This window comes from Dendropsophus ebraccatus, chromosome 12 (assembly GCF_027789765.1).
Source record: "Dendropsophus ebraccatus isolate aDenEbr1 chromosome 12, aDenEbr1.pat, whole genome shotgun sequence".
In the NCBI taxonomy this organism is placed as follows: Eukaryota; Metazoa; Chordata; class Amphibia; order Anura; family Hylidae; genus Dendropsophus; species Dendropsophus ebraccatus.
In genome coordinates, this window is record NC_091465.1 from 5231802 (window position 1) to 5259664 (window position 27863).

Genomic DNA, 27863 nt, shown 5'->3' on the forward strand with positions numbered 1-27863 from the left:
GGTGAGCAATGGGCTCAATGGTCCTAAACACTGGACCCATCTCTTGTACACGACAAAACCTGTTCACCCAATCTGGGCCCACTTTGATTTTAGGGGAATTAGACTGAGCTCACAATCTGTGCACAATACAAGTCTAGGATTATGCTCTCTGGTGACCAAATGGCGCCTTAGGCTCTTTGCCTCAATGAATTTGGGTTGCTGGGTCCTGTCCTCCCCTTACTCCTAGAATGAGAGAACATCCATGAGAGCCAGGTTGTCAGGTCCTATTATTGGCGGCTGAGGCCGGTGTGCAGTCACAGACATATGTTCCCTCCTTCAGGGAAATCAGCCAGACTCCCTTTGTTTCTTCCTTCTCGCCTTTGTCTCTTCTCTACGTATCCCGCACATTTTGTAAATTTCCAGGTCACTAATCTCGCTGCCGAAACTATTTCTTCCACATCAAAGTAGCGGCACAAAGTCAGGTACGCAGCACAGACGGCTCTTTGTCAGCAATATTCTGCTTTAATTGATTTTTATTCCACCCATCGCTGTTCGGACAGGACTTCAAAGCCAAGCTTGTTTTCAATGGGAGAGAATGTTACTTCTTGCATTTCGGTGAACTATAGATACAGCTCCTGCCTTTGTCTGGGGACCTGAGATGGGACCTACCCCAATCAATATTCATGATGACCACCTCCATCTTCTGGGCAAGAACGGAAATAACTTACCCAAGCTCCACAGCCAGAAGGCTGTCACTGTGTAGCCTGTGATCAGCCTGCAGCACTCAGTAATGACCAATTCTTCATTCAGCAGATGGTCCAAGAAGGTACAGCGGCCATTTTACCAATTATGGAGCTATCAAGTAGTCACAGAGTCACCCAGGCTTCATAGGAATACATAGCTGCTGCTCTCTCCCCCTGACCTATGACGCCATATGCTCAATGCATTGGGACATATATGAAAAGAATGCAATCTGTATGGGAGATTCCAGAGAATTTTATTTAAACTTTTTATCTGTGCTCAGAGCATAAAGGAGAAGTCCCATGACAAAAACAAACAAACAAAAGGTGTGTGTGTGTGTGTGTGTGTGCAGTCACATAATAAAGGAAGTATTTTTACCTACCGTTGTGCCCTGTAGCGCCACTGCTGATAGTTACTGGCCTCCTGCAGCTGCAACATCACGTCCCTGGCTGAGCGATTGCCTGTTCAGTCACTGATTGGCTGAAAGGGCAAATGATCAGCTGGGCCGTGACTTTGCAACTGGGGGTGCCGGGTATGTGATGTACCCAGATTCCAGATGACAGCTGGTGGCCATCTGCGAGACCCAGGAGCGGCGCTATGGAGGCGCAGGGATGGGTAAGTAAACATGGTCTATTCTCATACACCCCTGCTGGCCTTGCTTTTTTATTTTCATAGAACTTCCCATTTAACAACAAAAAAAAACCCTATACATACCCCTTCGGTCTCCTACCAATGCTGCTGTGTGTCAATCCCTGCCACACTGCACTCACTTGTGTCTGTGCTGCACAAGGACCTTCCTTCTCAGCCAATCAGCAGCTGCAGCAGTGTCCTGCTTTCCATGTGATTGGCTGAGCAGGAAGGTCCTTGTGCATCACAGACACAGGAAAGTGCAGGGTGGTGGGGGACGGACACAGAGATGGCGGTGGGGGAGGAGGCAATGTAAAATTATGTAAAGGTTTTATTTCTGAGCATGTTTAAATTGAAAATACATTTTGCTGGTATACCCCTTTAGAATTTGTGGAAATACTGCTCTGTAACTAGAAATTTGCTTATTTTAATTGGATAATAGTAAATCTGACCATTCAAATTACATACTATCAGCCAAAACCCACAATTTAGGTTAAAGTACATGGGGCCTCTGCACTCGCCCCTGACAGTGGATTCCAACAGGCCCAATCCTTTAGGTAAACCCTCACTGGGGGTGTCTGGCAGCTTCTTCTTTCTTTCTCTTAATGCATGCCTGCCTGCCCAGGCCGAGTATACATGTGTATGAGGGGATGGGGTGAGATAGCAAACAGTCTTACCCCTCCTTACCCCATCACAATCACAAGTGAGAACTTCCAGACCCATTCACACAGATAGACGTCTGTGGCCCTTTAAGCAAGTGCTGTGGTCCGGTAATTAGAAGCATGTAATCTCTTTGCTTGTGATAAACAGGAGCTGTCCGGTCAGAGTGAGGCAAATGTAGATCACCGGAATCATTCTAAGCATGAATAGTTATCAAGGCTGCGAGAAGCAAATGAAAAATGCAGAGAAGTGACACGAGTGTAAGCGCCGGGAAAACTAGGCTAAGGATCAAATGAGGTCTCAGGTATTAGACCAGATACAGGGAGGAAAACTAAATCCTGTTATAGTGTCTATGAATTCCTGTCGTTATTTCATGATTGCATTGACCCTCTATTGAAGAGTAGAGGTAATGCATTACTACGGAGGCCAGGGCGACTGTAACCAAATCACTGCACCAAGGCTGCTAAACATGGCTGCCGTAACTGGGGTCAGGCGGAAGGAGAACATGGCTGCTGTAACTGAGATCAGCAGGAAAGAGAACATGGCTGCCGTAACCGGGATCAGCAGGAAAGAGAATATGGCTGCTGTAACCGGCGTCAGGCGGAAGAAGAACATGGCTGCCGTAAGCAGGATCAGGAGGAAAGAGAACATGGCTGCCATAACCGGGATAAGGAGGAAAGAGAACATGGCTGCCATAACCGGGATAAGGAGGAATGAGAACATAGACACTGTCACCAGGGTCAGGCGGAAGGAGAAAATGGCTGCCGTAACTGGGATAAGGAGGAACGAGAACAACATAGACGCTATAACCAGGGTCAGGCGGAAGGAGAACATGGCTGCTGTAACCAGGATCAGGAGGAAAAAGAACATGGCTACCGTAACTGGGATCAGAAGGAACGAGAACATAGACGCTGTAATCAGGGTCAGGTGGAAGGAGAACATGGCTACTGTAACTGGGATCAGGAGAAAGGAGAACATGGCTACTGTAACCAGGATCAGGAGGAACAAGAACAAAGCTGCTATAACCGGGATCAGTAGGAAGGAGAACAGGGCTGCTGTAACTGGGATCAGGAAGAACAAGAACATGGCTGCCGTAACCGGGATATGGCGGAAGGAGAGCATGCCTGCTGTAACGGAGATCAGGAAAACATGGCTGCTGTACCCGGGATCAGGAGGAACGAGAAGGCGGCTGCCGTAACTGGACCAGGAGGAAGGAGAACATGGCTGCTGTAACCGGGATCACGAGATGCTTCGTTCCACTGTTTCTGTTCCGCATTAATTACGTCGTCTGGTACAAGGCATGGTGGGAATTGTAGTTCCCATCATGCCTTTTAGCATTTGACCAGAGGATCTCCTTAAAGCGATTGTCCATTTTGGTAAGAAGGGCCCTTAATAATAAGAAGATCACATAGCGGTGGTGTCCCACCACGGGTGTCGCTATTGGTTACAGCCTTCGTAAAGGCCTGTACTTATTGTGTAAAAGTGGTGATGAAGGTAATGATAAAGTTTTGCCACTAGATGTCGCTGTTATAGATATTTGTATTCAGATGCTGCACAGCTGAAGTATGTGAAGGGTTATTGTTTGTTTGTGTGTCACATGGATCTGTGGACCTATAGGAATCTGTTCTTCTCTCCTGTCACCTCTCTCTTTACTTGTTCTATTGCACTCTTCACCCACTCACAGCGCACTTTTGATACTCTGAGGAAGGAAGTCACATGGGTAAAGGAAGTGCATGGGTCTTTCATGCTGGATATTGTAGAGGAAGGACACAAGCTAGACAGCTCTCTACAGTTTTCCTCTCTGGGCCCTGGCCCTCTGCCAGGTCCCCTACTTGGGTCAATCTTAGTCTATCCTGTATGGTTAGGTAGTCAGACAGGACACATCTAACAGTTTTCTTCTCAGTGATGCTACACAACACTATGCAGTGTAAAACCCCTTTCAGGAGAGGACAAGTCAGAGACAACCTCAACCCACGCCATTGACTAGGAGAGTCACAGAGCCTGACAGTATCCACAGATAGCAGTAAGCTAGGAACTGATCCAGATAGAGCAAAGTTGCAAAGGCCTAGGAACTCTATCTCGCAGCACGGTTGTCAGCAGGGAACCCTCAGCATTCCGTTCATTCCAGGTAACAAGGTCTGGGGCCTTGTGTAACCCTCATAGGATGGGTCACCCGACCCTGGTGGGCATTAGGTGGTGTGAAGACTTAAAGGTCAATACATGGGCACAAGTATTCTCTTCTTCTAAGTATTCTTCTACCTCATCCTCCATCATCCCAGCAGAGCACAGTACTACTTGGGTTGAGTCTCTGATGACATCCTCCTCTCTGCTACTCTGATTCTTTGTATCCCTCATACTTACTTTTCTAGTAAAAACAGGCTTATTTATGATAAAGAGACTCTGTGATTCTTCGCCTCACACCGACACAGTACACACCGCAACCTTGGGACATTTCCCCTTTCTGTGGGTGGCAGTTCCGATAGTCCGGGAGGGTCACTTCACCACTTCGGCATCCCTGACTACACTAACCCAAAGGACCCGACAGGACACGGTCCACAGGGGAAAGGGGAACAACCGGCCTTATAAACTAAAAGCAGGCGTACCCTTACATATGTGTGCCCAACCAGCACTGGCATCACAAAGTAACATCTTAAGGTCTGGCTGTGTCGCGTCCAACCACCACCTCAGTGGCGTCACACCTCACCACCTAGCTAGTGACCGGCCAATCCTCCGACACAACATCACCGGCGGTTACCACCACATAGCAACCCCAGCGATCAACTGTGATTAGAGAGAAACCTGGCAGGAAGTGTTCAAATTCCCTGCAGTGCCACCGCAGGGGAAACTAAGTATTACACTGTGTCCAATCATATCAGTGACTTGTGTAATGCAGGACAGGACGGGTCCTCCAAAGAGAATCGTGCTTTATAATCATTGGCCGGATTGAGCATGGCATGAGGATCCATCACAAGGGCCAGCAGGCCTCTCTCTTTACACAATCCAGTCTGCTGCAAATGGCGCATGTATTCTGCCAATAGTATTGGAAAAGTGGAATTTATAGAATTTTATTTCCCCTCTGCTACATCACCTTATAACAGAAACTGGATTCATAGATGTATATTAGGGAATTGTTTATAACACCCTCCCATAAATTCACTGGCGAGTCCTGCTGGGAGACTCCAGCAAGCAGCTGTAAATGCTCATCCTCCTGCAGCGCCTCCACAGGGGAAACAAGGCATTACATGAGGTCTGTTCAAATCAACAGAAAGTCTATGTGACGCTCTGGGGAGATCAGTCAGGAGAGAAGGGGTGCTCCTTGAGGCCAGGACAGAGCTCCTTATTTTGGAGGACTCTCCTTATTCATTCAGAAATCCTTTAAAAAGATATTTAAATTCTATTATATCCTTTAAATTCTACATTTTTCCTGCTGAAAAAAAAATTAAAAATCAGTTAAATTGAAAATATCATTATCGCCCCCTAGTGGACAAAATACTAGAAAAACTTTCACATAATATTAAATTCATTGTTCCCAAATCACAACTCGTACACATTGTGTTTCCAGACACTTTTTATTATAAATAAATATGCAGTGAAGACCTCCAGCTCCTCCCACCATAAGAGACGACCCCGGGGCTATCGCAGACATCCTCAGGGGTCATCCGGTCTTAACACTTTAATACATTAGCTATGAAAATAATGTTACGTCCGATCACGGAGACGAAAGCGCAGAACAGTGAACGGACATTTCTAAGCAACTTTTCATTAGATAAAAATATAATTTGAAGTGGGAAACATTCTCCAGTCCTGACTGAACCGAGGCCTTGTCTACTGCAAATGTAACACAGGCTTCTTAAAGGGGGGTTCCAGTTTACTATAACTAATGATTGAAAGGGTTGACCAGCTGGATAGGATCAAACAAAGGGGCCCGCCAGGTTAAAAAATGACCAGTAGTCACCCCTCCCTGATCCCCTGCTGATTCGGCTCACCACCACTTCTTGATCCCTGGAAATGCCAGATCAGCCAATCACTGGCAGGGAGGTCACTGGTGTGGGCTCTGATTGGTTATGTCCGGATTTCTTATGTGTTGAGATGGGACCGAGTGGTGGAGATCAGCAGGGAGTGAACAATGGAGGCAGCAGAGGATCAGGGTGATGGGGAGTTTTATATATATATATATATATATATATATATGTATATATATATATATATATATATATATATATATATATAGTCTCCCCCTATGTTATGATATCCCGCCAGACAATTCCTTTAAATCACTGTATGAGATTAGTACTAATATATACTTTCATTTCTCAAGATCTCTGCTTGCTATCAGTGAATGAGAACATTGTTAGTTATATCCAGAGGGATGGAAACCTGTAGAGACCTAGTGCTTATGACAGCTGGAGGTTTGCTACAATTGTATTGGGTCTAGACAAGCTTCCCCAGCCCAGATACTTTGCCATGGTGTGACACGTAGCCGCCTGGATTTAGTGTCACTGGAACAAACACCAATATAATATAAGTAACAAGGTTTCTATTCACTGACATAAAACATACAGAGTATACAGAGGCTGATAAGAGTATTTGGGTCTCCAGCTGCACCGCATAGGTAATAGGGGGGTCTCTCTAGGATACAAAGCGGTGTCCATACACAGACAAGCCATGTAGTTTCTGTATTGGATATGTAATAGAAAGGCCTAGAAGGTTCCCTGATTGGTAACACTGACAGATATGAACTAGGGATGGTCCGAACCTGCCGAGGTTCGGGTTCGTACGAACCTGAACTCTCAGCAATGATTCCTGTTGTCTTCCACCTCTGTGGAGAGGGTGGATACAGCAGGAGGACCGCCTGGAAAACTGCCATACAGCCTATGGCTATGGCTGTATCCCAGTTTTCCAGGCGGTCCTCCGGCTGTATCCACCCTCTCCACAGAGCGGGCAGACAACAGGAATCATTGCCGAGAGTTCAGGTTCGTACGAACCCGAACCTCGGCAGGTTCGGACCATCCCTAATATGAACATATGTGTATATATGTAACCTACAGAGAGCGGATCAATTTCCTATACAGAATTAGCTGTGGGATCAATCGGAGGGAGATCTGACCGATATGTGATAGTAGGATGTGGAGGAGGGAGATCTGACCGATATGTGATAGTAGGATGTGGAGGGGGGAGATCTAACTGATGTGTGATAGTAAGATGTGGAGGAGGGAGATCTAACCGATATGGGATAGTAGGAGGGGGGAGATCTAACTGACATGTGATAGTAAGATGTGGAGGGGGGAGATCTGACTGATGTGTGATAGTAGGATGTGGAGGGGGAGATCTGACCGATATGTGATAGTAGGATGTGGAGGGGGGAGATCTAACTAATGTGTAATAGTAGGATGTGGAGGAGGGAGATCTGACTGATATGTGATAGTAAGATGTGGAGGAGGGAGATCTGACCGATATGTGATAGTAGGATGTGGAGGGGGGAGATCTAACTGATATGTGATAGTAAGATGTGGAGGAGGGAGATCTGACCGATATGTGATAGTAGGATGTGGAGGGGGGAGATCTAACTGATATGTGATAGTAGGATGTGGAGGGGGGAGATCTGACTGATGTGTGATAGTAGGATGTGGAGGGGGAGAGAAGACATATCGGTTTATAGGATTTCTATGGAGAGACTGGCAGCACTGAGCCCGCCCACACACAGTGATTGACAGTTGTCATGGTGTGTATAGTGTGTTTATCAGTGCTGTCAATCACTGAGTATGGGCGGGGCCATCACTCTCGTAATCGATGCCATCAGGAATCTTATAAATAGTATTGAGCCAACTTGCCAATGTTCCCCAAACCCGAGCGTCTGGCATTTGGCACCCAACGTCTGGAGAAGTAGGATGCGCCCAGCGCCCGGGCTCGGGGAACATTGCTCCACCTGAATAGTTTGTCAAGTTTGCTCAGTCCTACCTATACAGCTGTATATTCTGGAGCGTTTCCCGCTCTCACACTGGGCGGAATCCATCAGGTGACTGGTTCCCTTTAAGACTTGCTCCACCATCGCCTGTAACAACCACGAATGGCGCCCTGAACCCCTGTGTGTCCGTCCGTCAGCATTGGACGTTCTCCACCAATACAACTAACACCCCCATAGTGCACGTAACATATCATCCTATATGAACTACAAACATCCAGCCAATCACAAAGCAATAAGGCAGAAAGCGGCTCCGAGGCGGCCAATCACAAACGAGCGCTCTAAGGTCGACCATGTACAACACTTCAGGTTCCTAGGACACATGGGAAGCGATGGAGCTGTATCTATGGGACTCTACACTGGGCATGCTCAGTACTGGGGGGCAGCCATGGTCTGGGGAACGGAGAGAGTATCATGGCGGACGATGTAACCTCCACAATACCGAGATAACGGTATAATAGTAATAATAAAGGTTCATAGGGCGGCCGGGTAATAACACTGATGACCTCACATATAGATCCTATGTACCGTCTATGGCACGTGGTGACCCCACAAAAGCCGAATAATATGGGGGGGCCCATGTATGAGAGTTACACCAAGTCAGGACGGATCACCTGGTGTAACAAGGGACAGGACCCCCTTAAAGGGATCCTGCTTCCATTTTTAAAGGGGTATTCCGGAAACCTTTGTTATACACTGTTTTCATAAAGTTTCTTGGTAACATAAAGTGACATAGGGAAACAAGGCCTCATCCTCCGACCCATATACTGGGGTCTACATTCTTATGGTTTTAGAATATTTGGCAACAATTGTCACTGTGACATAACAGAGGGCCGGATGACGGATGCATCAAGCAGGCGGGTGCACCTTTATACTCAATGGCATAAAGAAGAGATGTGGTCCCATAGCAAGGAGCAAACTGGGATCCCATTGTATTGCCGGACATTGCCAACATCACAATGCGGCTATCCATGGCTATCCTATGGGACACTGAGGTCCATGTACACGGACAGGCACAGGTCCCATTGACTTCAAGGGCTGAATGTAGTCTAGCATTTCCTAGGAGCTGTATATGTCTAGCATCATCCGGACATATACATGGCATTGACAGCATAATGGTGATGTGAACAAGCCCCTACCCAGAACATAGGACAGGACCAGAGCCGGGCCTCCTCTCTAGAGCCCCATAGCAGCTGCCTGTTCTGCCTGCACAGTATTCTGCGAGAGCGGTCTTATAACAAGCTACAGTGTGTTACTACCTACCGCCTATCCTAAGCTGCACTACCGCTAAATACAGAACCGCTGCATTCCCACCCATAGAGAAGAGCAGAAAATAAGTTATCGCTATATTGGACATGACATACAGTAACATTACACTCAGTGATCAGGCACTTTGGCCCCTGCTCTTCCTGATCACTGCGGCAGATCCCCGGACCGGGCGGTTATTGTTGGGTCAAGGACTGTGCGCTCATCTGTCGCTTGGCTTTGGTTTGCAGGTAGCGGCCTTTTCCTTCCTCAAATCGCTTCTTCTCTTCTTCAGTCTCCAGCTACAAAAATACAAGAGAGAAACTGATAATAACAAGAACACTAAATATATATGTGCACAAGTCTACAGCTTACAGTGACCCCACCAGCAGAATAGTGAGTGCAGCTCTGGAGGATAATACAGGATGTAACTCAGGATCAGTAATGTAATGTATGTACACAGTGACCCCACCAGCAGAATAGTGAGTGCAGCTCTGGAGGATAATACAGGATGGAACTCAGGATCAGTAATGTAATGTATGTACACAGTGACCCCACCAGCAGAATAGTGAGTGCAGCTCTGGAGGATAATACAGGATGTAACTCAGGATCAGCACAGGATCAGTAATGTAATGTATGTACACAGTGACCCCACCAGCAGAATAGTGAGTGCAGCTCTGCAGTATAATACAGGATGTAACTCGGGATCAGTAATGTAATGTATGTACACAGTGATCCCACCAGCAGAATAGTGAGTGCAGCTCTGGGGTAGAATACAGGATGTAACTCAGGATCAGTAATGTAATGTATGTACACAGTGACCCCACCAGCAGAATAGTGAGTGCAGCTCCATAGTATAATACAGTATGTACAGTAACTCAGGATCAGTAATGTATGTACACAGTGACCCCACCAGCAGAATAGTGAGCGCAGCTCTGGAGTATAATACAGGATATATAAGACCCCCCGGTTACCACAGGAGGGTGGGTTCAGGGATGAAGCAGCTGCCGATGGTGATGCACATATTGGATTCTTACGGCTCAAAAATAGCAAATGGAAAATTGTGGGAAGATCAAGGAATGTGAAAAAGCAAAAACCTGTAATAATTCTGAATGTGAGCGTTCTGTAATAATCACAGCATTAAATCGAGGTTTATCTGTGCTCTGTCTGTGAGGACGGCGGCGGCTCACTCTTATACCTTACAGCAAAAACGCTACATCTGTCTGACCGGCCGGGCCAAAAATGTTCTTGGCAGACGATGAGCCGTTTCAGGTCTGGAAAACAATGGAAAAAGCTGCTGAGAGTCCCGTCCAGCGGTAAGAGACGCCTGAAAGGGTCAGAATCTTCACAAATTGCCTTATGTTCATCTTTACCCATGTGGGGTCTGTGGGGTTGGATGGACGATGTGGGCCACAGCTGCCCAGTGACATGATACGTTTGGTCTGATAAGATATATAACAAATCTAACGTTCTTGTCTGATAAGATATATAACAACATTTTTTGCTTTCCTTTGTACTATTGATCTATTATTGGGAATAACATTCATTATTTTGATCTTGAACATAATTTTTTTTCCTTTGCACATCTCTTCACTGTCCGGCTTATATTTCGGGTATAATTCCATCCTTATACAGAGAAATTCACTTTTAACACCTCTGTGTCCCCTCCACTGTGCTGCTCCTCATCCACAGATTCTTCCAGCTTAAAAAAAAAAAAATTCCTATTCTTCATTAAACGTCTGAAAACACCTTGAGGTGCGAGCTGCTATTTTTATCGGTTGTCATACATATGAAGCAGCACGGATCTCACGATACGTTCACAGCTCCTCCGCTCTCCCCGTCCATTTTATCTCCACACTCTCACAGTACAATGGTTCCGTTCTCCAGAAATAAGCAACGTGTAAAGGACCTTTAAAAGAGGGGGAGCGAGCCAGGAGGACAGCCATCCTGCCAGCAACAGAGACTGTTACTGCTCTGGCTTAGACAGAATGAATGCTGCCATAACAGTCTCTATGCTTCAATTTAAAGAGACGGTACGCCTGAAAATTAGAGATGAGCGACCTTGCAGAAGTTTTGGTTAGCAAAAACCTGAAAGATGGTCATTTGACTCCTGTTGCCTGGAGAAGGCGGATGCATCCATCTTCTCCAGACAGTGGGATTCAAATGACGATTGTTCGGGTTCGTGCAAACCCGAACCTTTACAAGTTTGCTTTTCTCTAATCACAATGAATCTTAATTATTAAAGGGGTATTCCTCTCAAACATAACTTTTGAGATGTTGCTGACCATGGTGAGACTAACAATTCCTTCCATACTTGTTATGATCTATTCAGTCTCCTTCCCCCAGTTCTCAGCTGATGCTTTCTCTTGAAAACACAAATATCTTCTGTGTGTGAGCTTTTCTCTCTGTCTCCTCACCCTCCCTTCTGAGACAGCTCCCTGGCTCGCTGTATCTGCAACATTGTAGCTTCTTTGTAAAGCTGGAAGGGATAATCTGAGGTCAAGTTGCCAATGACATCACTGTGATTATCCTTCCCAGCATTACGTTCAGTGATGCCTGGTTTCATTTTTCACCATTTCTCCATTACGTTTGCGCCCTGTTTATGGGATTATTGGAGGTTTCAGCTTTTGGACCTTTAGGCTACAAACACACTTGGCGGGTCTGCAGCGAGTCTCCTTGCTGCGTATTTGCAGCGAGACTCGCTGCAGATCCCGGCCCTATACTTTTAATGGCAGACAAACACGCAGCAGGGATGTACATCCCTGCTGCGAGTTTGTCCCCAGCCCGCCCCGTTAACCCCCCGTCCGCCGGAGCTGATACTTCACCTGATCCCAGCTTCGGCGGTTCCCGGAGTCTTCAGCAAGCCGGAGCCGGGATCAGGTAAAGTATATGCTCGCTCCAGTGCCCGCCCGCAGCCCCGGCCGTCTGATCACCCCCCCGCAGCTCCGGCCGTCTGATCACCCCCCCGCAGCCCCGGCCGTCTGATCACCCCCCCGCAGCCCCGGCCGTCTGATCACCCCCCCCCCCCCACAGCCCCGATCACCCGCCCGCAGCCCCGGCCGTCTGATCACCCCCCCCCCCCCCACAGCCCTGATCACCCGCCCGCAGCCCCGGCCGTCTGATCACCGCCCCCCCCCCCCTCCGCAGCCCCGATCGCCCGCCCGCAGCCCCGGCCGTCTGATCCCCCCGCAGCCCCGATCGCCCACCCGCAGCCCCGGCCGTCTGATCCCCCTCCCCCCCGCAGTCCCGATTGCCCACCCGCAGCCCCGGCCGTCTGATCAGACGGCCGGGGCTGCGGGCGGGCACTGGAGCGAGCATATACTTTACCTGATCCCGGCTCCGGCTTGCTGAAGACTCCGGGAACCGCCGAAGCAAGCCGGAGCCGGGATCAGGTAAAGTATATGCTCCGGCGGACGGGGGTTAACAGGGCGGGCTGGGGACAAACTCTGCGATTTTGTCTAACATTGAAAGAATAGGGCCGGGATCCACAGCGAGTCTCGCTGCAAATATGCAGTGAGAGGACTCGCTGCGGATCCGGCAAGTGTGTTTGTCCCCTCACCAATCATAATCCATATGCAATAAGGAAACTTTAAACTTATAATTTCATTCTATTTAAAAATCTCCAGTCAGCTGCTGTATGTCCTGCAGAAAGTGGTCTATACATGGACAGAGGTGGCAGCAGAGAGCACTGTGTCAGACTGGAGAGAATACACCACTTCCTGCAAGACATACAGCAGCTGATAAGTACTTGAAGACTGGAGATTTTTAAGTTCCCCTTTAAGGGCATATAAAGGTTTGTATGTATGTATATATATATATATATAGTGTAGATCCATGACATTATAAAAGATAACGCAGCACACCCCACCTGCTGTATGTGAGCACATCTAATGGTGAGTGCCGCTGCGGTGTGAGTGACGCCTGTGATGGAGCAGGGAGCCGTACACAGAATGTGGGAATCTCACTTTCAGATCATGACATGTTTCAAAACACCAGAACCTGATGGATTAGTGAGATGGCAAAGCAGAGCTGAGCGCGCGCACGCTGCAGCATTGTCCCTGTATCTTTGTGCTGCTGTCAAACAAGACAGCTCTACAAAGCGCTAACCTTGTGGCGGGGCGGAGAGCGATTACAATGTCAGGGGAACTGGGAAGATTTTATGATGAAGTGAGGAACAAGAGGAGCAGATGTGTTAGGGAGGAAACTGGTGAAATCCATCGGGTGGAAAAATCGCAGGATTTGTTTTTGTTTGTTCTTCGATTTTTTTTTTTTTTATCTGTCCCAATCTCCTATGTACCTCCTGCCATTCGGAGAAGCTGGATGCATCCTAGGGAGTCCTGGAAAACATGAATACCGCCATAGGCTGTGTCCATGTTATCCTGGCAGCTCTAGTGCTGCATCCAACTGTCCCAGAAGCCGGGAGATTTGGAAAATTCACTCAGAACTACTGAAATGCCAGGACAGATGCCCCCCCCCCCTCAGACTCTATTAGGCCATATGAAAAGGGATCATCCTGATTCTATGTTGCTGCCCATGGTGAGACTAACAATTCCTTCCATACTTACTATCTATTCAGTCTCCTTCCCCCAGTTTTTAGCTGCTGCTTTCTGCTGAAGACACAAAAATCTAACCTGTGTGTGAGCTTTTCTCTCTGTACCCCCACCCCTCCCTTCTAATACAGCTGATGTAAACAAGTCCCTATCTGCAACTTTGTAACAGCTTTGTAATGCTCGGACTATCCTCTCAGCACTACAAAGAAGCTACAAAGTTGCAGATACAGCTAACCAGGGACTTTAAATCAGCAGCTTGGAATTGGGGGAAGGAAACTGAATAGATAACAACAATTATGGTAAGTTATGTTAGAGTGGAATACCCCTTAAAAGGGGTATTGGGGAGATTAAAGAACAAAAAACGTTTTTGACGTTAACATTGTTAACATTGCTTTAATAAAGTTACGTTATTTTAAAATAAATGTGTACTTTTTCCTTTATAAAGCCACTACAGTAAGAGGTGACACGGCCCCCAAGTTTGTGTCGGGAACTGCAAGGATGTCTACGCCCAAAGTAATATAACTTTATTAAAGCAAAAAAACAAACCCTGACAATAGGGCTCAAACTACGGGACCCTTATGGCCCTAGAAATGGGACTGACAGGGGACTGCATGCAAAGTCACAGTTCATTGAAGTACATGGAGATGGAGCTATAGAACCAGTCCACTGAACACACACATCCTCTAAGGGTGACTCTCTACCTTGGCTAATAGCAGAGGGACCAGGGAGGTCCTTACATGAAAACAAAGTTGGTCTTAATAGGCCCCCGATAATGGTCTTTCCAGCTACATAGTTACTATGAGTGGGATCCTGGCTATATATGATGTATATATGTACATGTATTGTTCTGGTGCAGTGATGTATATATGTACATGTATTGTTATGTGGCAGTGATGTATATATGTACATGTATTGTTATGTGGCAGTGATGTATATATGTACATGTATTGTTCTGGTGCAGTGATGTATATATGTACATGTATTGTTCTGGTGCAGTGATGTATATATGTACATGTATTGTTCTGGTGCAGTGATGTATATATGTACATGTATTGTTCTGGTGCAGTGATGTATATATGTACATGTATTGTTCTGGTGCAGTGATGTATATATGTACATGTATTGTTCTGGTGCAGTGATGTATATATGTACATGTATTGTTCTGGTGCAGTGATGTATATATGTACATGTATTGTTATGTGGCAGTGATGTATATATGTACATGTATTGTTCTGGTGCAGTGATGTATATATGTACATGTATTGTTCTGGTGCAGTGGTGTATATATGTACATGTATTGTTCTGGTGCAGTGATGTATATATGTACATGTATTGTTATGCGGCAGTGATGTATATATGTACATGTATTGTTCTGGTGCAGTGGTGTATATATGTACATGTATTGTTCTGGTGCAGTGATGTATATATGTACATGTATTGTTATGTGGCAGTGATGTATATATGTACATGTATTGTTCTGGTGCAGTGATGTATATATGTACATGTATTGTTCTGGTGCAGTGCTGTATATATGTACATGTATTGTTCTGGTGCAGTGATGTATATATGTACATGTATTGTTATGTGGCAGTGATGTATATATGTACATGTATTGTTCTGGTGCAGTGGTGTATATATGTACATGTATTGTTCTGGTGCAGTGGTGTATATATGTACATGTATTGTTATGTGGCAGTGATGTATATATTTACATGTATTGTTCTGGTGCAGTGATGTATATATGTACATGTATTGTTCTGGTGCAGTGCTGTATATATGTACATGTATTGTTATGGGGCAATGATGTATATATGTACATGTATTGTTCTGGTGCAGTGATGTATATATGTACATGTATTGTTCTGGTGCAGTGATGTATATATGTACATGTATTGTTCTGGTGCAGTGATGTATATATGTACATGTATTGTTCTGGTGCAGTGATGTATATATGTACATGTATTGTTCTGGTGCAGTGCTGTATATATGTACATGTATTGTTCTGGTGCAGTGATGTATATATGTACATGTATTGTTCTGGTGCAATGATGTATATATGTACATGTATTGTTCTGGTGCAGTGATGTATATATGTACATGTATTGTTATGTGGCAGTGATGTATATATGTACATGTATTGTTATGCGGCAGTGATGTATATATGTACATGTATTGTTATGGGGCAATGATGTATATATGTACCAAAAACCCTAAATGCTTAGAAGTTCCACCATAGACTAATATGGCCGTGAGTGGGAAGCTCTATTGTCCTACAGTAACAATGGCCCCTGTTGTGTGCTGGGCCCCTCAGCTTCTGCATCTGAGTAAACTATAGAATAAACCTTAAGTTCCAAGTCTGCAGAATAGAAGTCATTGTACCATCACCAATGTAAGCTCCGCTGCCCCGACCAGCTCTGCTATATCTGGTGATGTGTATACATATGATATAGATGGCGAGTCTCTGCATATCTGACTGTATACTAATCCCATCCTGCCCGGCGGATTATACCGCCCAGTAAAGGCATTGTGGTTCCCTATTATCCATCTGTGGTGTGAACAGCTGAGCCCCGTTCTGCCGGACCAGGACGCTCTCATCTCTCTGCCTGGAAATCTCAGTTTCTACAAATTGCTCATTTACATTCCTACACCGATAAATCCCTTGAAGACGGGCACGGAGCTGGAGGACTCAGTTTATAATCTGTCAAGTCCTGACAAACTAACAAGGTTCCCGCTACAAAACACAAGCAGCGATTTGTACAATTAGATGATGGGAGGATTTGCTGGTGAGCGATTCCCAGGGTGCAGGAAGGGGGGGCCTTCATGATGGGGGTCCCCTCACCCGCAGAAGATATGTACCCCCCAGGAGGCAGCACTATAAACCATTAGCAATCTTTTCCTAATACACTTACAGAGGTTTCCAGGGCTTAAAGGGAATGTGTGAGATACTAAAACCTGTTCTTTTATTCTAATCTTTTTCTATTTTCTCACTTTAACTTTTATTTCCCTTTTTGTACGTTGTTATGGGGGCAGCCATATTGCCTGGGCTGTTCTTAACAGCGTTTTGTGACATGCTTTACAGCCTGGCTCATGGACATAGACGACAATAGACAGACTCTGTTTTCTGAGATGAATGTGAGACATTACTGAGCGCGCTCTGTGACCTGTGAAGAGGTCATTCCACAGGGAGCTGCTATTGTCTCCTCTATCTACTGGTGTCACATGACGCTGCAATGCTGTACAGATCACTTTACTGCAGCCTCCTCTTATCACCACAGACACAAAAGGAAGGATTATTTTATAATATAGAGAGAAAAAAAAGGAAAATTGGAAAAAATGTCACCAAAAATTCTTAAAAACTCTGTTTAACATAAAAACATTATTCATACAATAAGTCATTTTCTGATGATTCTGTCCCTTTAAAGGGAACCTGTCAGCAGCTTTTAGCCCTGACTGTTCCATATAGAGGACGGGGACAGGAGTGGCAGTAAGATAGGCTGCACAGAGCACTTCTGTAGTCCCTCCTCTCAGGACACCACTAGAGCTGTCACTCACAGCTAAAGGTCCCGCCTCCTGGACACTTGCAATAGTGATGCCTGAGAGTGAGGAATTCATTAACTTTTAGCTTCTTATCCTCTATATGAATCTGTCAGCAGAAGTTATGGGGGCTCCTAACTGCTGACAGGTTCCCGCCACACCTGCTTTATTGTGTCTATACAATTGGCATTGTCACAACCCTTTCATATCAGTAGGCGCCATGGAGGCTGAAGCTAATCAAATAGACCATCAGTGTTATAATCTCTATATTGTAAAATAAATTTTAGATCTTGCAGTTTCCATTCTGGCCACTAGGCCTAAATCTAAGCTGAGACTTCCTGTTCTGTACAGATGATTTCCCAGCAGTGTCCTCCTTATCATCACAGACCGAAGGCTCCAGTATATAGATGACTGCACAGAATAGCTGAGCCCCCATCCCTGTGGAATGACCTTTATAAAAGGTCACTGAGCATGCCCAGAAGTCTTTCTTGTTCCTCTGAATGGGATAGTTCCTACCTACCTTCTAGCAATGATGTATTGTCTTGTGGGATTATTTAGGGAGAGGAGAACCGCTGGGTGTCTTTAGATTTCCAGGGTACTGGTTCTCTTTGTTAAAAGGGTTATCTGGTTAGGTAACATATATATTGAAACACCCCTCCTACTGGTGACTAACAATTCCCTCCATACTTGTTATTATCTTTTCAGTCTCCTTCCCCCAACTCTCAGCTGCTGCCTTTTGCTGAAGACAAAAAATTTGTGTGTGCCTCTCTCTCTTACTCCCCCTCCTTCCTGACACAGCTGGTGTAAACAAGTCCCTGGCAGGCTTTATCTGCAACATTGTAGCTTTTTTGTAATGCCGGGAGGGTTATTCTGAGGTCAAGTTGCTGATGAACTCACTGTGATTATAGGCATTGCTACAAAGTTGCAGATAGGAACTTCTTTACATCAGCCGTCTCAGAAGGGAGGGGGTAGGAGGGGTTGAGAGTAGAGACAGACTGAACAGCTCAGATACATATTTTGGTGTCCTCAGCAAAAAGCAGCAGCTCAGAACTGAGGGAAAGAGACAGAAAAGGTAAAGACATGTATGAAATAAACTGTTAGCCTCCAGGAGGGGGGGGGGATGATTCAACATATATACATATACATATATGACGCCTTTAAGACCACCAGCTAGTATATAGAGTCTAAATAGTGATCCCTGGGAATAAAGGGGCCTACTTGACTTATTACACTGTTTATATCATCAATTATAAAGCTTCTTTCGAGAACATTTGCTGTAATGTTTGCAAAAAAAAAAATAGAGAGAGGTGACAGAACCCTGGTGGTCCGTACCGTCCGGTCAATCTCCCCTGGACCATAGAAAGCTTTGGCTATGGCTGTTTTTTTTTCCGTCTAATAGTGATGACAAAAATGAAGATGACGATAATAACAACAAGAAGAATAATAGCGGCGGCAGCAACCCCGCTGCCGCATTCACACTTTGTGCTTAGTTTTAGTATTTATTAGGAAATCTGCGGAGGTGAAAGAAATCGTCCTGACAAAGTGAATTCTCGTCAAGTAGCACAGACATAGGACAAAGCGGCGGTCTAGCTGCAGCCTAACAAATGCCAGTACCTTAGCTCCGAGGCACCCTAAAGTAATTTCTAGGTCACAAATCATCGCTGGAATAATGTGGCCTAATCTTCCCCTCGTCCTCCTCCTCGGCGCCTCAGGACATAAACATCTTTCATGCAGAAACCACAGCAACGGCAGCGGCGGCGGCACACGGCTCTCCGAGACCTGACTGTGGGGTGGCAGCAAGACACCAGGTAACTCCATGTTATATAAGGAAGGGGGACAAAGGTTCTTAAAGGTGTAATCCCATCAGGAGAAGCGCTTTCTGCGTGTCCTACTAGGGTGTTTGGAGTCCCAGGATCAGGAGAGAAGGACTCAGCGTCACCAGGATGAAGGACTGTAATGAGGAGGTGGATCCCCTGGATCACTGAGGAGTGCTGGTGTTCTTTTCACGAGGAGCGGAGACCAGCGCCTACCGCAAGGCAGGACGGACTTCTCTGCAGGAAACTCCCAGTCGCCACCTGCAGAGAAGGACCTTGGAGTCCACTGAAGAATTAAACGAGTGCTTGAGTCCGGGACTAGGTACTCTTCCTCTGAAGGGCTGATCGCAGGGAGACAAGCCAAAGATAACACTGCCGGCTGATAGTTAAAAAGCCCTCAATGCAGTGACATCCTAGGTGCATTGCTCCCAGGAAACATGAATATGCAAAAAGAAAGCCTGTGGAGCCTCCTCTAAGAATCTCGAAACACAGGACTATCCAGATATCCCTCCGGAAAGGACTGATGAGGGGCAACATCCCGAAACATCTGTCTGTGGATGGATACCTAGCCTTGGTTTTTCCCTGGTCATTGCATTGACTTATAGGGCCACTTAATATGGTGGTTTTGGTGGTTTCCTTACAGGAGCCGCCCCTTGGCTAAGTCCTTCATGGTGAGATATCTGGCTAGTCCTGTGTTTCGAGACTCTTAGATGAGGCTCCACAGGCTCTTCTTTTTGCATATTCACTCTTCCTCTGAAGCAGAAGAGCAGGATGCAGACTGAAGCTGAGCTGTATGGACTGGAATGGACTGAGATCCAAATAGCTAGAATATCACTAGGAAGTGGCGGGTATCCAGACAGCACAGATGTTGTTGTTGCTGACTGACAAACAACAACTAAGCAAAGAGGTGGAGACTATATATACCCTCAGGAGAACATGCTAGAAGTCTCCAGAACCTGCGGGCTGAGCTTCTAAACATGAGTGGACAGGCACATGGCTGCAACTAGAGGGAGCCCAATCCTCCAGGAGGCCAGCTCAGAGCAAGAGAAGCTGCCAGAGAACAAGCAGGCCATAGGAAAGGGAGACTATCCCAGCGCATTGCCACCCAGAGTAGGTAAGAGGTAACGGACACGGCCAAAGGTCATTACAAGAACCTTGAGTCTCCCACCATTCATGGACAGTCACTGAAAATAGGTTAATCAAAAAGTGCTCACTTATGAGAACCCCTTCAAATCAGCTGTGATCTGTAGGGAAACCTGGTTGTGTTGGATTTCCCTGCAGCGCCACCACTGGGGAAGTGAAGTAGTACACAATGACCTTTCAAATCAAAGGGTTGTCTGTAGTGCAGGACAGGAGAGAGTCCTGCAGGAAGGGGGAACCTTCTTATGACCACTCTATTCTGGCCTAGAGATAATAACCATGAACAGAGAAACCCCCTTATAGAGTAGATGAAGAGAGACAAAACAAGAATTACACATGGCTGGTCGAACTTGACGATACTTAGGTAATAAGGCCAGTGAACACAAACTCATCAGCAGATCGGGGCCGTTCCGACAGGAAAATTATCAGCTGTTGGCCACATATTCCTAAAGGGGATGGGTGTCTACCAGCGGATTGTCAGCATGAAGGATCCAGTGGGTGTGTGTGTGGCCCGGATGCAAGACTAATAAAAATGTTTTCTCCAAATGAGACAATCACTACCCGGGACACTCACTTAAGACAGTTATTGGGCGAGTGTACAGGTTTTATGAGTAGACGTCAGATTATGAGATTGGCATAAGACTATGCAATGCAATAACAAAGGATTGTCTATGTTGACAACATGAATGTTCCTTCCCCAGGTATCAGCTATGGAGAGATAGTTGAGGCCCCCCCATTAGTTGGCCGATCCTGCTCATGACTTTTCATGTGTATGGGCCGCTTAGGTCAGGATGGAGACACTCTCAATAAATAGACATTGTCTGCTTAAACGGGTAAAACTGAAAAAACAACAACAAACAAGATTCAGCCAAGGTCTCCTGGTTCTGGAATCGGTGGTTGAGTGTTGGGTATTTTTAGCCGTTTTTCCACATCCCAAACAGACAACGTTTAATATTTATAAACATCTTTATTCCAGAGATATTATGCAATGTCATGTACGCTCATCATTTTTCACAGCCGTCTCCGATCCGCGCTCGTACGCTATAATTAGAGACGAGGACCAGAAAATGACCGATGTTCCATTAGAAGTATTACCAAAAATAGCACCAGCTAATGAGAGCTTTTTTAGCACAGAGCCTATGAGGTGCTTGATGCAAGGATCCGGGGGGATGGGGGGGTGGGGGAAGATTTTCAACGATTGGAAAGGTTCCCCCCCCCAAATTTGATGCTTGTCAAGTAGAGATGAGCGAACCTGGAGCATGCTTGAGTCGATCTGAACCTGAACGTTCGGTATTTGATTAGCGGGGGCTGCAGAACTTGGATAAAGCTCTAAGGTTGTCTGGAAAACATGGGAACAGCCAATGACTATATCCATGTTTTCCACATAGCCTTAGGGCTTTATCCAACTTCAGCAGCCACCGCTAATCAAATGCGAAAGTTTGGGTTCGGATGGACTCCAGCTGCTCCAGGTTCGCTCATCTCTATTGTCAAGTAAACAATGTTGAGCGAGCCTGCAGAACTATTCGGCTTTGGCAACTTTCTCTGAACCTAAACACTCAATTTGACTCCTGACGGCTGGAGAGGTTGGATACCGCCCTAGTCCTGGAAAATATGGATACAGCCACAAGCTATAGATTGTATACATATTTTCCAGGGCTTCTTGTTGCTGCCAGGAGTCGAATGTCAAGCGCTCAGGTTCTGAGAACGTTGCTCAACCCAAACAATTCAGCAAGTCCACTCAACACACAACACTTCAGAGAGAGGAGATGTGTATATAGAACATGTGACATGTAGGAATGAGTCATAAAATATCAAACAATATCACTATCAATGGCTGCACTCTGTCCCCTGTCCCCCAAGTCCGCTGCCTTGGGGTCACCTTTGATTCTGCCCTGTCTTTTAAACCACATATTCAGGCCCTGACCACCTCCTGCCGCCTTCACCTCAAAAACACTTCCAGAATCCGCTCTTTTTTCACCCCTGACTCCACAAAACTGCTGGTCCATGCTCTCTGTAACATCCTCCTCTCTGGCCTCCATCTTACTCCCTTGCTCCCCTACAGTCTATCCTTAACTCTGCTGCCCGACTAATCCACCTTTCCCCTCGCTTTGCCTCTGTAAATCCCTCCACTGGCTCCCCATTGCCCAACGTATTCACTTTAAATTGCTGACCATGACTTACAAGGCCGTCCACAACCTGTCCCCTCTGTACATTTCTGACCCGATATCCCGTTACCGTCCCTCGCGCAACCTTTGATTCTCCAGTGATCTCCAATGCGCCTCCAATACTTTGCCCGAGCCTCCCCCATACTCTGGAACTCACTACCCAGACACATCCGGCTCTCCCTACCCAGACACATCCGGCTCTCCCTACCCCAACACATCTGGCTCTCCCTACCCCGACACATCTAGCTCTCACTACTCTGACACATCCGGCATTCATCCACCATCAAGTCCTTCAAAAGTATTCTGAAAACCCATCTCTTCAAACTAAGATAAAACCTATAATAATTCTGCATCACACTGTGATTGGCTGCACTTTACCTCCTGTCTCTTTCCCGTACCATATAGATTGTAAACCCTCGCAGGCAGGGTCCTCTCTCCCTATGTAACACCTCGCAGGCAGGCTCCTCTCTCCCTATGTAATACCTGGTGGGCAGGGTCCTCTCTCCCTATGTAACACCTCCCGGGCAGGCTCCTCTCTCCCTATGTAACACCTCCCGAGCAGGGTCCTCTCTCCCTATGTAACACCTCGCGGGCAGGGTCCTCTCTCCCTATGTAAACACCTCGCGGGCAGGGTCCTCTCTCCGTATGTAAACCCTTGCGAGCAGGGTCCTCTCCCCCTATGTAAGCCCTGGTGGGCAGGGTCCTCTCCCCCTATGTAAGCCCTGGTGGGCAGGGTCCTCTCTCCCTATGTAAGCCCTGGAGGGCAGGCTCCTCATCCCCCATGTACCAGTCTGCCAATTGCCTTCATGTAATGTGTTTTTGATCTTGTATTGTTCCTGTTTGTTACCCCTATCGCTTGCATAGCGCTCTGGAATTAAGAGTGCTTTATAAATAAATAAATTATAATAATAATGATGTCCGAAATTTAACCAAACAGGAGAGAAATGGGGCAAGCCAATGTTCATGTTATCCTTTAACTTCAGTTTCCCACATTCCAACTTGCTGAATTTTGAGAGCCTATCGGGAGGAGGTCTGCACCAGGCCATACAGGGAGGGTCTTGTTTTGTGCAAAGTTTTTAGGGGTCTAACTTCCTGTGCCCCCTTTATTGTAAGTGTCTCCACTCTGTTAATGTTGGTTCACGTCACCTTTTCCACCCCATTAGGAGCCAGGAAAGGTGGGAGCTTGTTGCCGTCCATATCTCCTCATCACTTATAGTGGAGAGGGGTGGTCCAGATGCCTTCAGCACTTTTCATACTGTATAAGAGCAGAGGGAGCTCTAAACAGCTTCACATTTCCCATGAATAAGGTCAACAGGGCCAACCTGACCCTGAGGCATCAGATCATGGGTCTATATGGTACCGTGTTACATGAAACGAGGACACTCTATGTAGAGCTAACCTGATCCTGAAGACTTCCATCCTGGGCCCCATAGCCGCAGTTGCCAGCACCCCACCAGTACTGCTTTGTCTCACCTTCACACCACCATCATGGGACAAGAAAGCATCGAGCTTGCTGGTGTCCACATCTTCTATAAGTGAGGGAACTCTACGTAGCTCCATAATTCTAATGAATAAGGCCAACCTGCTCCTGAAGTCTGTCCTCATGGGCAAAGCCAAAGTATTGGTACATTCTACTTCCCAGCCATCAAGCCAAGACCAGAAACCATAAGGCTTGTTAAGGCTTGTTAGTGTTCACATCCCCCATAGGAGCAACGAGTAACCCAGATCCTGACATTTACCATCACATCCCCCATGGAGGAAGAGGAGGAGGCAACCTGATCATGTGACCTCCTCGTCTCTACGCTTCAACCGTCCTCCTCCTGTAGTTTTGTCTTCAGTAATATCCTTGTAACAAGTTAACCAAGACATCAGTTCGGCTCCTTACGAGTGTCCTGGGATAAAGACTTTGCTGAGTACGGCGACTCTCGCCGGTCATACTGGGTGTATTACCCGTCTTTGTTCTTTTCCGCCCCCTTTATTTCCTGGATCGAGCGCTCACAATGCTAATGATTTAATTAATTTTCGCCCTTTCTGAGGTGATGAAGTGCGCCTCCTGTTACATCCACTTACATCTGAAACGTATTCCTATGAGGTGTGCAGATACTTGTGAGGAGCAGAAGTCAGAGCGGCTCTCATCAGACAGTTCTTACACAGATTACCGCATGTATTTCACACAACGTCTTATAGGGTTAATGAACAGATAACTAAATCCCATGACCAATAACCAAACCCGCACATCCCAAACATAAGAGGAAATCTCCTCCCATCTCATCTGTCTCTATAGAAAGACATAGAAACCTACAGCAGCTAAACCAACAAAGAAACGGACAAACAAAAGCTGCTACCTGCATAAGAACGGTCATCAGGGACAGTAATATATTATAGTATAGCAGATATATTCCTGTATATAGGAGCAGTATTATAGTAGTTATATCCCTGTATATAGGAGCAGTATTATAGTAGTTATATTCCTGTATATAGGAGCAGTATTATAGTAGTTATATTCCTGTATATAGGAGCAGTATTATAGTAGTTATATTCCTGTATATAGGAGCAGTATTATAGTAGTTATATTCCTGTATATAGGAGCAGTATTATAGTAGTTATATTCCTGTATATAGGAGCAGTATTATAGTAGTATATTCCTGTATATAGGAGCAGTATTATAGTAGTTATATTCCTGTATATAGGAGCAGTATTATAGTAGTTATATTCTTGTATATAGGAGCAGTATTATAGTAGTTATATCCCTGTATATAGGAGCAGTATTATAGTAGTTATATTCCTGTATATGGGAGCAGTATTATAGTAGTTATATCCCTGTATATAGGAGCAGTATTATAGTAGTTATATTCCTGTATATAGGAGCAGTATTATAGTAGTTATATTCCTGTATATAGGAGCAGTATTATAGTAGTTATATTCCTGTATATAGGAGCAGTATTATAGTAGTTATATTCCTGTATATAGGAGCAGTATTATAGTAGTATATTCCTGTATATAGGAGCAGTATTATAGTAGTTATATGCACAAGCCAAAAAGACAGAAATGGCTGCACATCGCACCCATGGCTGACACGAAAGCTTGTTCAGCTACATTTAAAACCAACATCAGAAGTCAGTATATAATTTGGCCAAACCATATTGCCTCATGTACCACGTGCAGGTCTTCTGATACACATGAGTCCCTAACCAAACATCACTGTGCCGGTCAGCGACCACAATCCCCGCAAAACGTGCGCAAGCAGAGAAGAGGGGCCACGGAATGGCCCTGCAACCCCATTGTCACAGGACTTGACACAGTCACAGTGATTGTCACAGTGGCGCCTGCGGGGTCCGGGGGGGCCCTTTAGGGTCTGGTCCTGTGACAATGGGGTTGCAGGGCCATTCCGTGCCCCCCCCTTCTCTGCTTGCGCACGTTTTGCGGGGATTGTGGTCGCTGACCGGCACAGTGAAGTTTTTTGGTTAGGGACTCATGTGTATCAAAAGACCTGCACGTGGTACATGAGGCAATATGGTTTGGCCAAATTATATACTAACTTCTGATGTTGGTTTTAAATGTAGCTGAATAAGCTTTCGTGTCAGCCATGGGTGCGATGTGCAGCCATTTCTGTCTTTTTGGCTTGTGCATATTATAGTAGTTATATTCCTGTATATAGGAGCAGTATTATAGTAGTTATATTACTGTATATAGGAACAGTATTATAGTAGTTATATTCCTGTATATAGGAGCAGTATTATAGTAGTTATGAACTGGAGAGAATGGAACCGCTGCACATCCCATCTATGGCTGATACTAATGCCGCTAGGCCTATATTAAAAATCAACACCAGAGTGTCTGTATATGAATTGATCAAGCCATATTGCCCCGTGTACCACCGCGCAGGTCCTCTGGTCCACACGGGTCCCTACGCTAACTCCACACCGTGTCGGTCAGCGACCGCCAACCCCGCAAAGCGTGCACGTGCAGGGAAGGGAGGCCATGGAACGGCCCTGCAACTCCTTATCCAGACTTGTGCTGCTTGGGGGCGACCTTCTCCGCCGGCGGTGCTGGCCGGGTTCTGGTGTGGTGTTTTTGGGTCTGGTCCTGTGGCATGGGGGTCGCAGGGCCGTCCCATGGCCCCCGTTCCCTGACTGTGCACGCCTGCGGGGTTGGTGGCCACTGACTGGCACGGTGTGGACTTAGTGTAGGGACCCATGTGTATCAGATACCGGCACGAGGTACATGGGGCAGTATGGCTTGATCAATTCACATACAGAATTCTGATGTGTTTTTTTTTTTTTTAGCCTAGCGGCACTAGTATCAGCCATAGGTGTGAGGTGCAGCACTCTGTTTCTTCCCTGAACCGCATTATAGTAGTTATATTCCTGTATATAGGAGCAGTATTATAGTAGTTATACGTATGGTGAGAGTTCCGGCCGGCACTAACTACAAGGTACACCCAATGTGGGAAACCCGGGACTGGAGTATATAGCACACAGACTGTATCCAAACCGTGGAGCGGCGGTGCAGAGACAAAAAAGGCAGGATAAATGAACAAGGATCAAGAAACAGAGTCTCGCACTCACCGGACTGAAGATGCAAGTGGTTTATTTCCGATACATCAGAGTAGGCTAGGCGGGGAGAGGGGAGATGGTGAAGCAGGTGTGTTCAGCAGGAGCAACAAAATGTTTCACGCCTACAGAGGCGCTTCGTCGGGCTTGTGCATATTATAGTAGTTATATTCCTTTATATAGGAGCAGTATTATAGTAGTTATATTCCTGTATATAGGAGCAGTATTATAGTAGTTATATCCCTGTATATAGGAGCAGTATTATAGTAGTTATATTCCTGTATATAGGGAGCAGTATTATAGTAGTTATATCCCTGTATATAGGAGCAGTATTATAGTAGTTATATTCCTGTATATAGGAGCAGTATTATAGTAGTTATATTCCTGTATATAGGGGGCAGTATTATAGTAGTTATATCCCTGTATATAGGAGCAGTATTATAGTAGTTATATTCCTGTATATAGGAGCAGTATTATAGTAGTTATATTCCTGTATATAGGAGCAGTATTATAGTAGTTATATTCTTGTATATAGGGGGCAGTATTATAGTAGTTATATTACTGTATATAGGGGGCAGTATTATAGTAGTTATATTACTGTATATAGGAGCAGTATTATAGTAGTTATATTCTTGTATATAGGAGCAGTATTATAGTAGTTATATTCCTGTATATAGGAGCAGTATTATAGTAGTTATATCCCTGTATATAGGAGCAGTATTATAGTAGTTATATTCCTGTATATAGGAGCAGTATTATAGTAGTTATATTCTTGTATATAGGAGCAGTATTATAGTAGTTATATTCCTGTATATAGGAGCAGTATTATAGTAGTTATATTCTTGTATATAGGGGGCAGTATTATAGTAGTTATATTCTTGTATATAGGGGGC

The 27863-nt window shown here is 45.7% G+C and overlaps 1 protein-coding gene across 3 annotated transcripts in view; it reads right to left on the bottom strand.

Moving 5' to 3' along the window:
• Positions 1-7257: 7257 nt before the first annotated feature.
• ACOT7 (acyl-CoA thioesterase 7) overlaps positions 7258-27863 on the bottom strand; it is a 124895-nt gene continuing 104289 nt past the window's right edge. For 2 of the 3 annotated variants that reach the window (XM_069947381.1, XM_069947380.1), the window contains one exon: positions 7258-9516. In XM_069947381.1, the coding sequence (XP_069803482.1) occupies positions 9412-9516 (105 nt within the window). In that variant the 3' untranslated portion in view covers positions 7258-9411. The remainder of the gene's footprint in view (positions 9517-27863) is intronic. The other variant, XR_011359214.1, reaches the window with a different exon arrangement.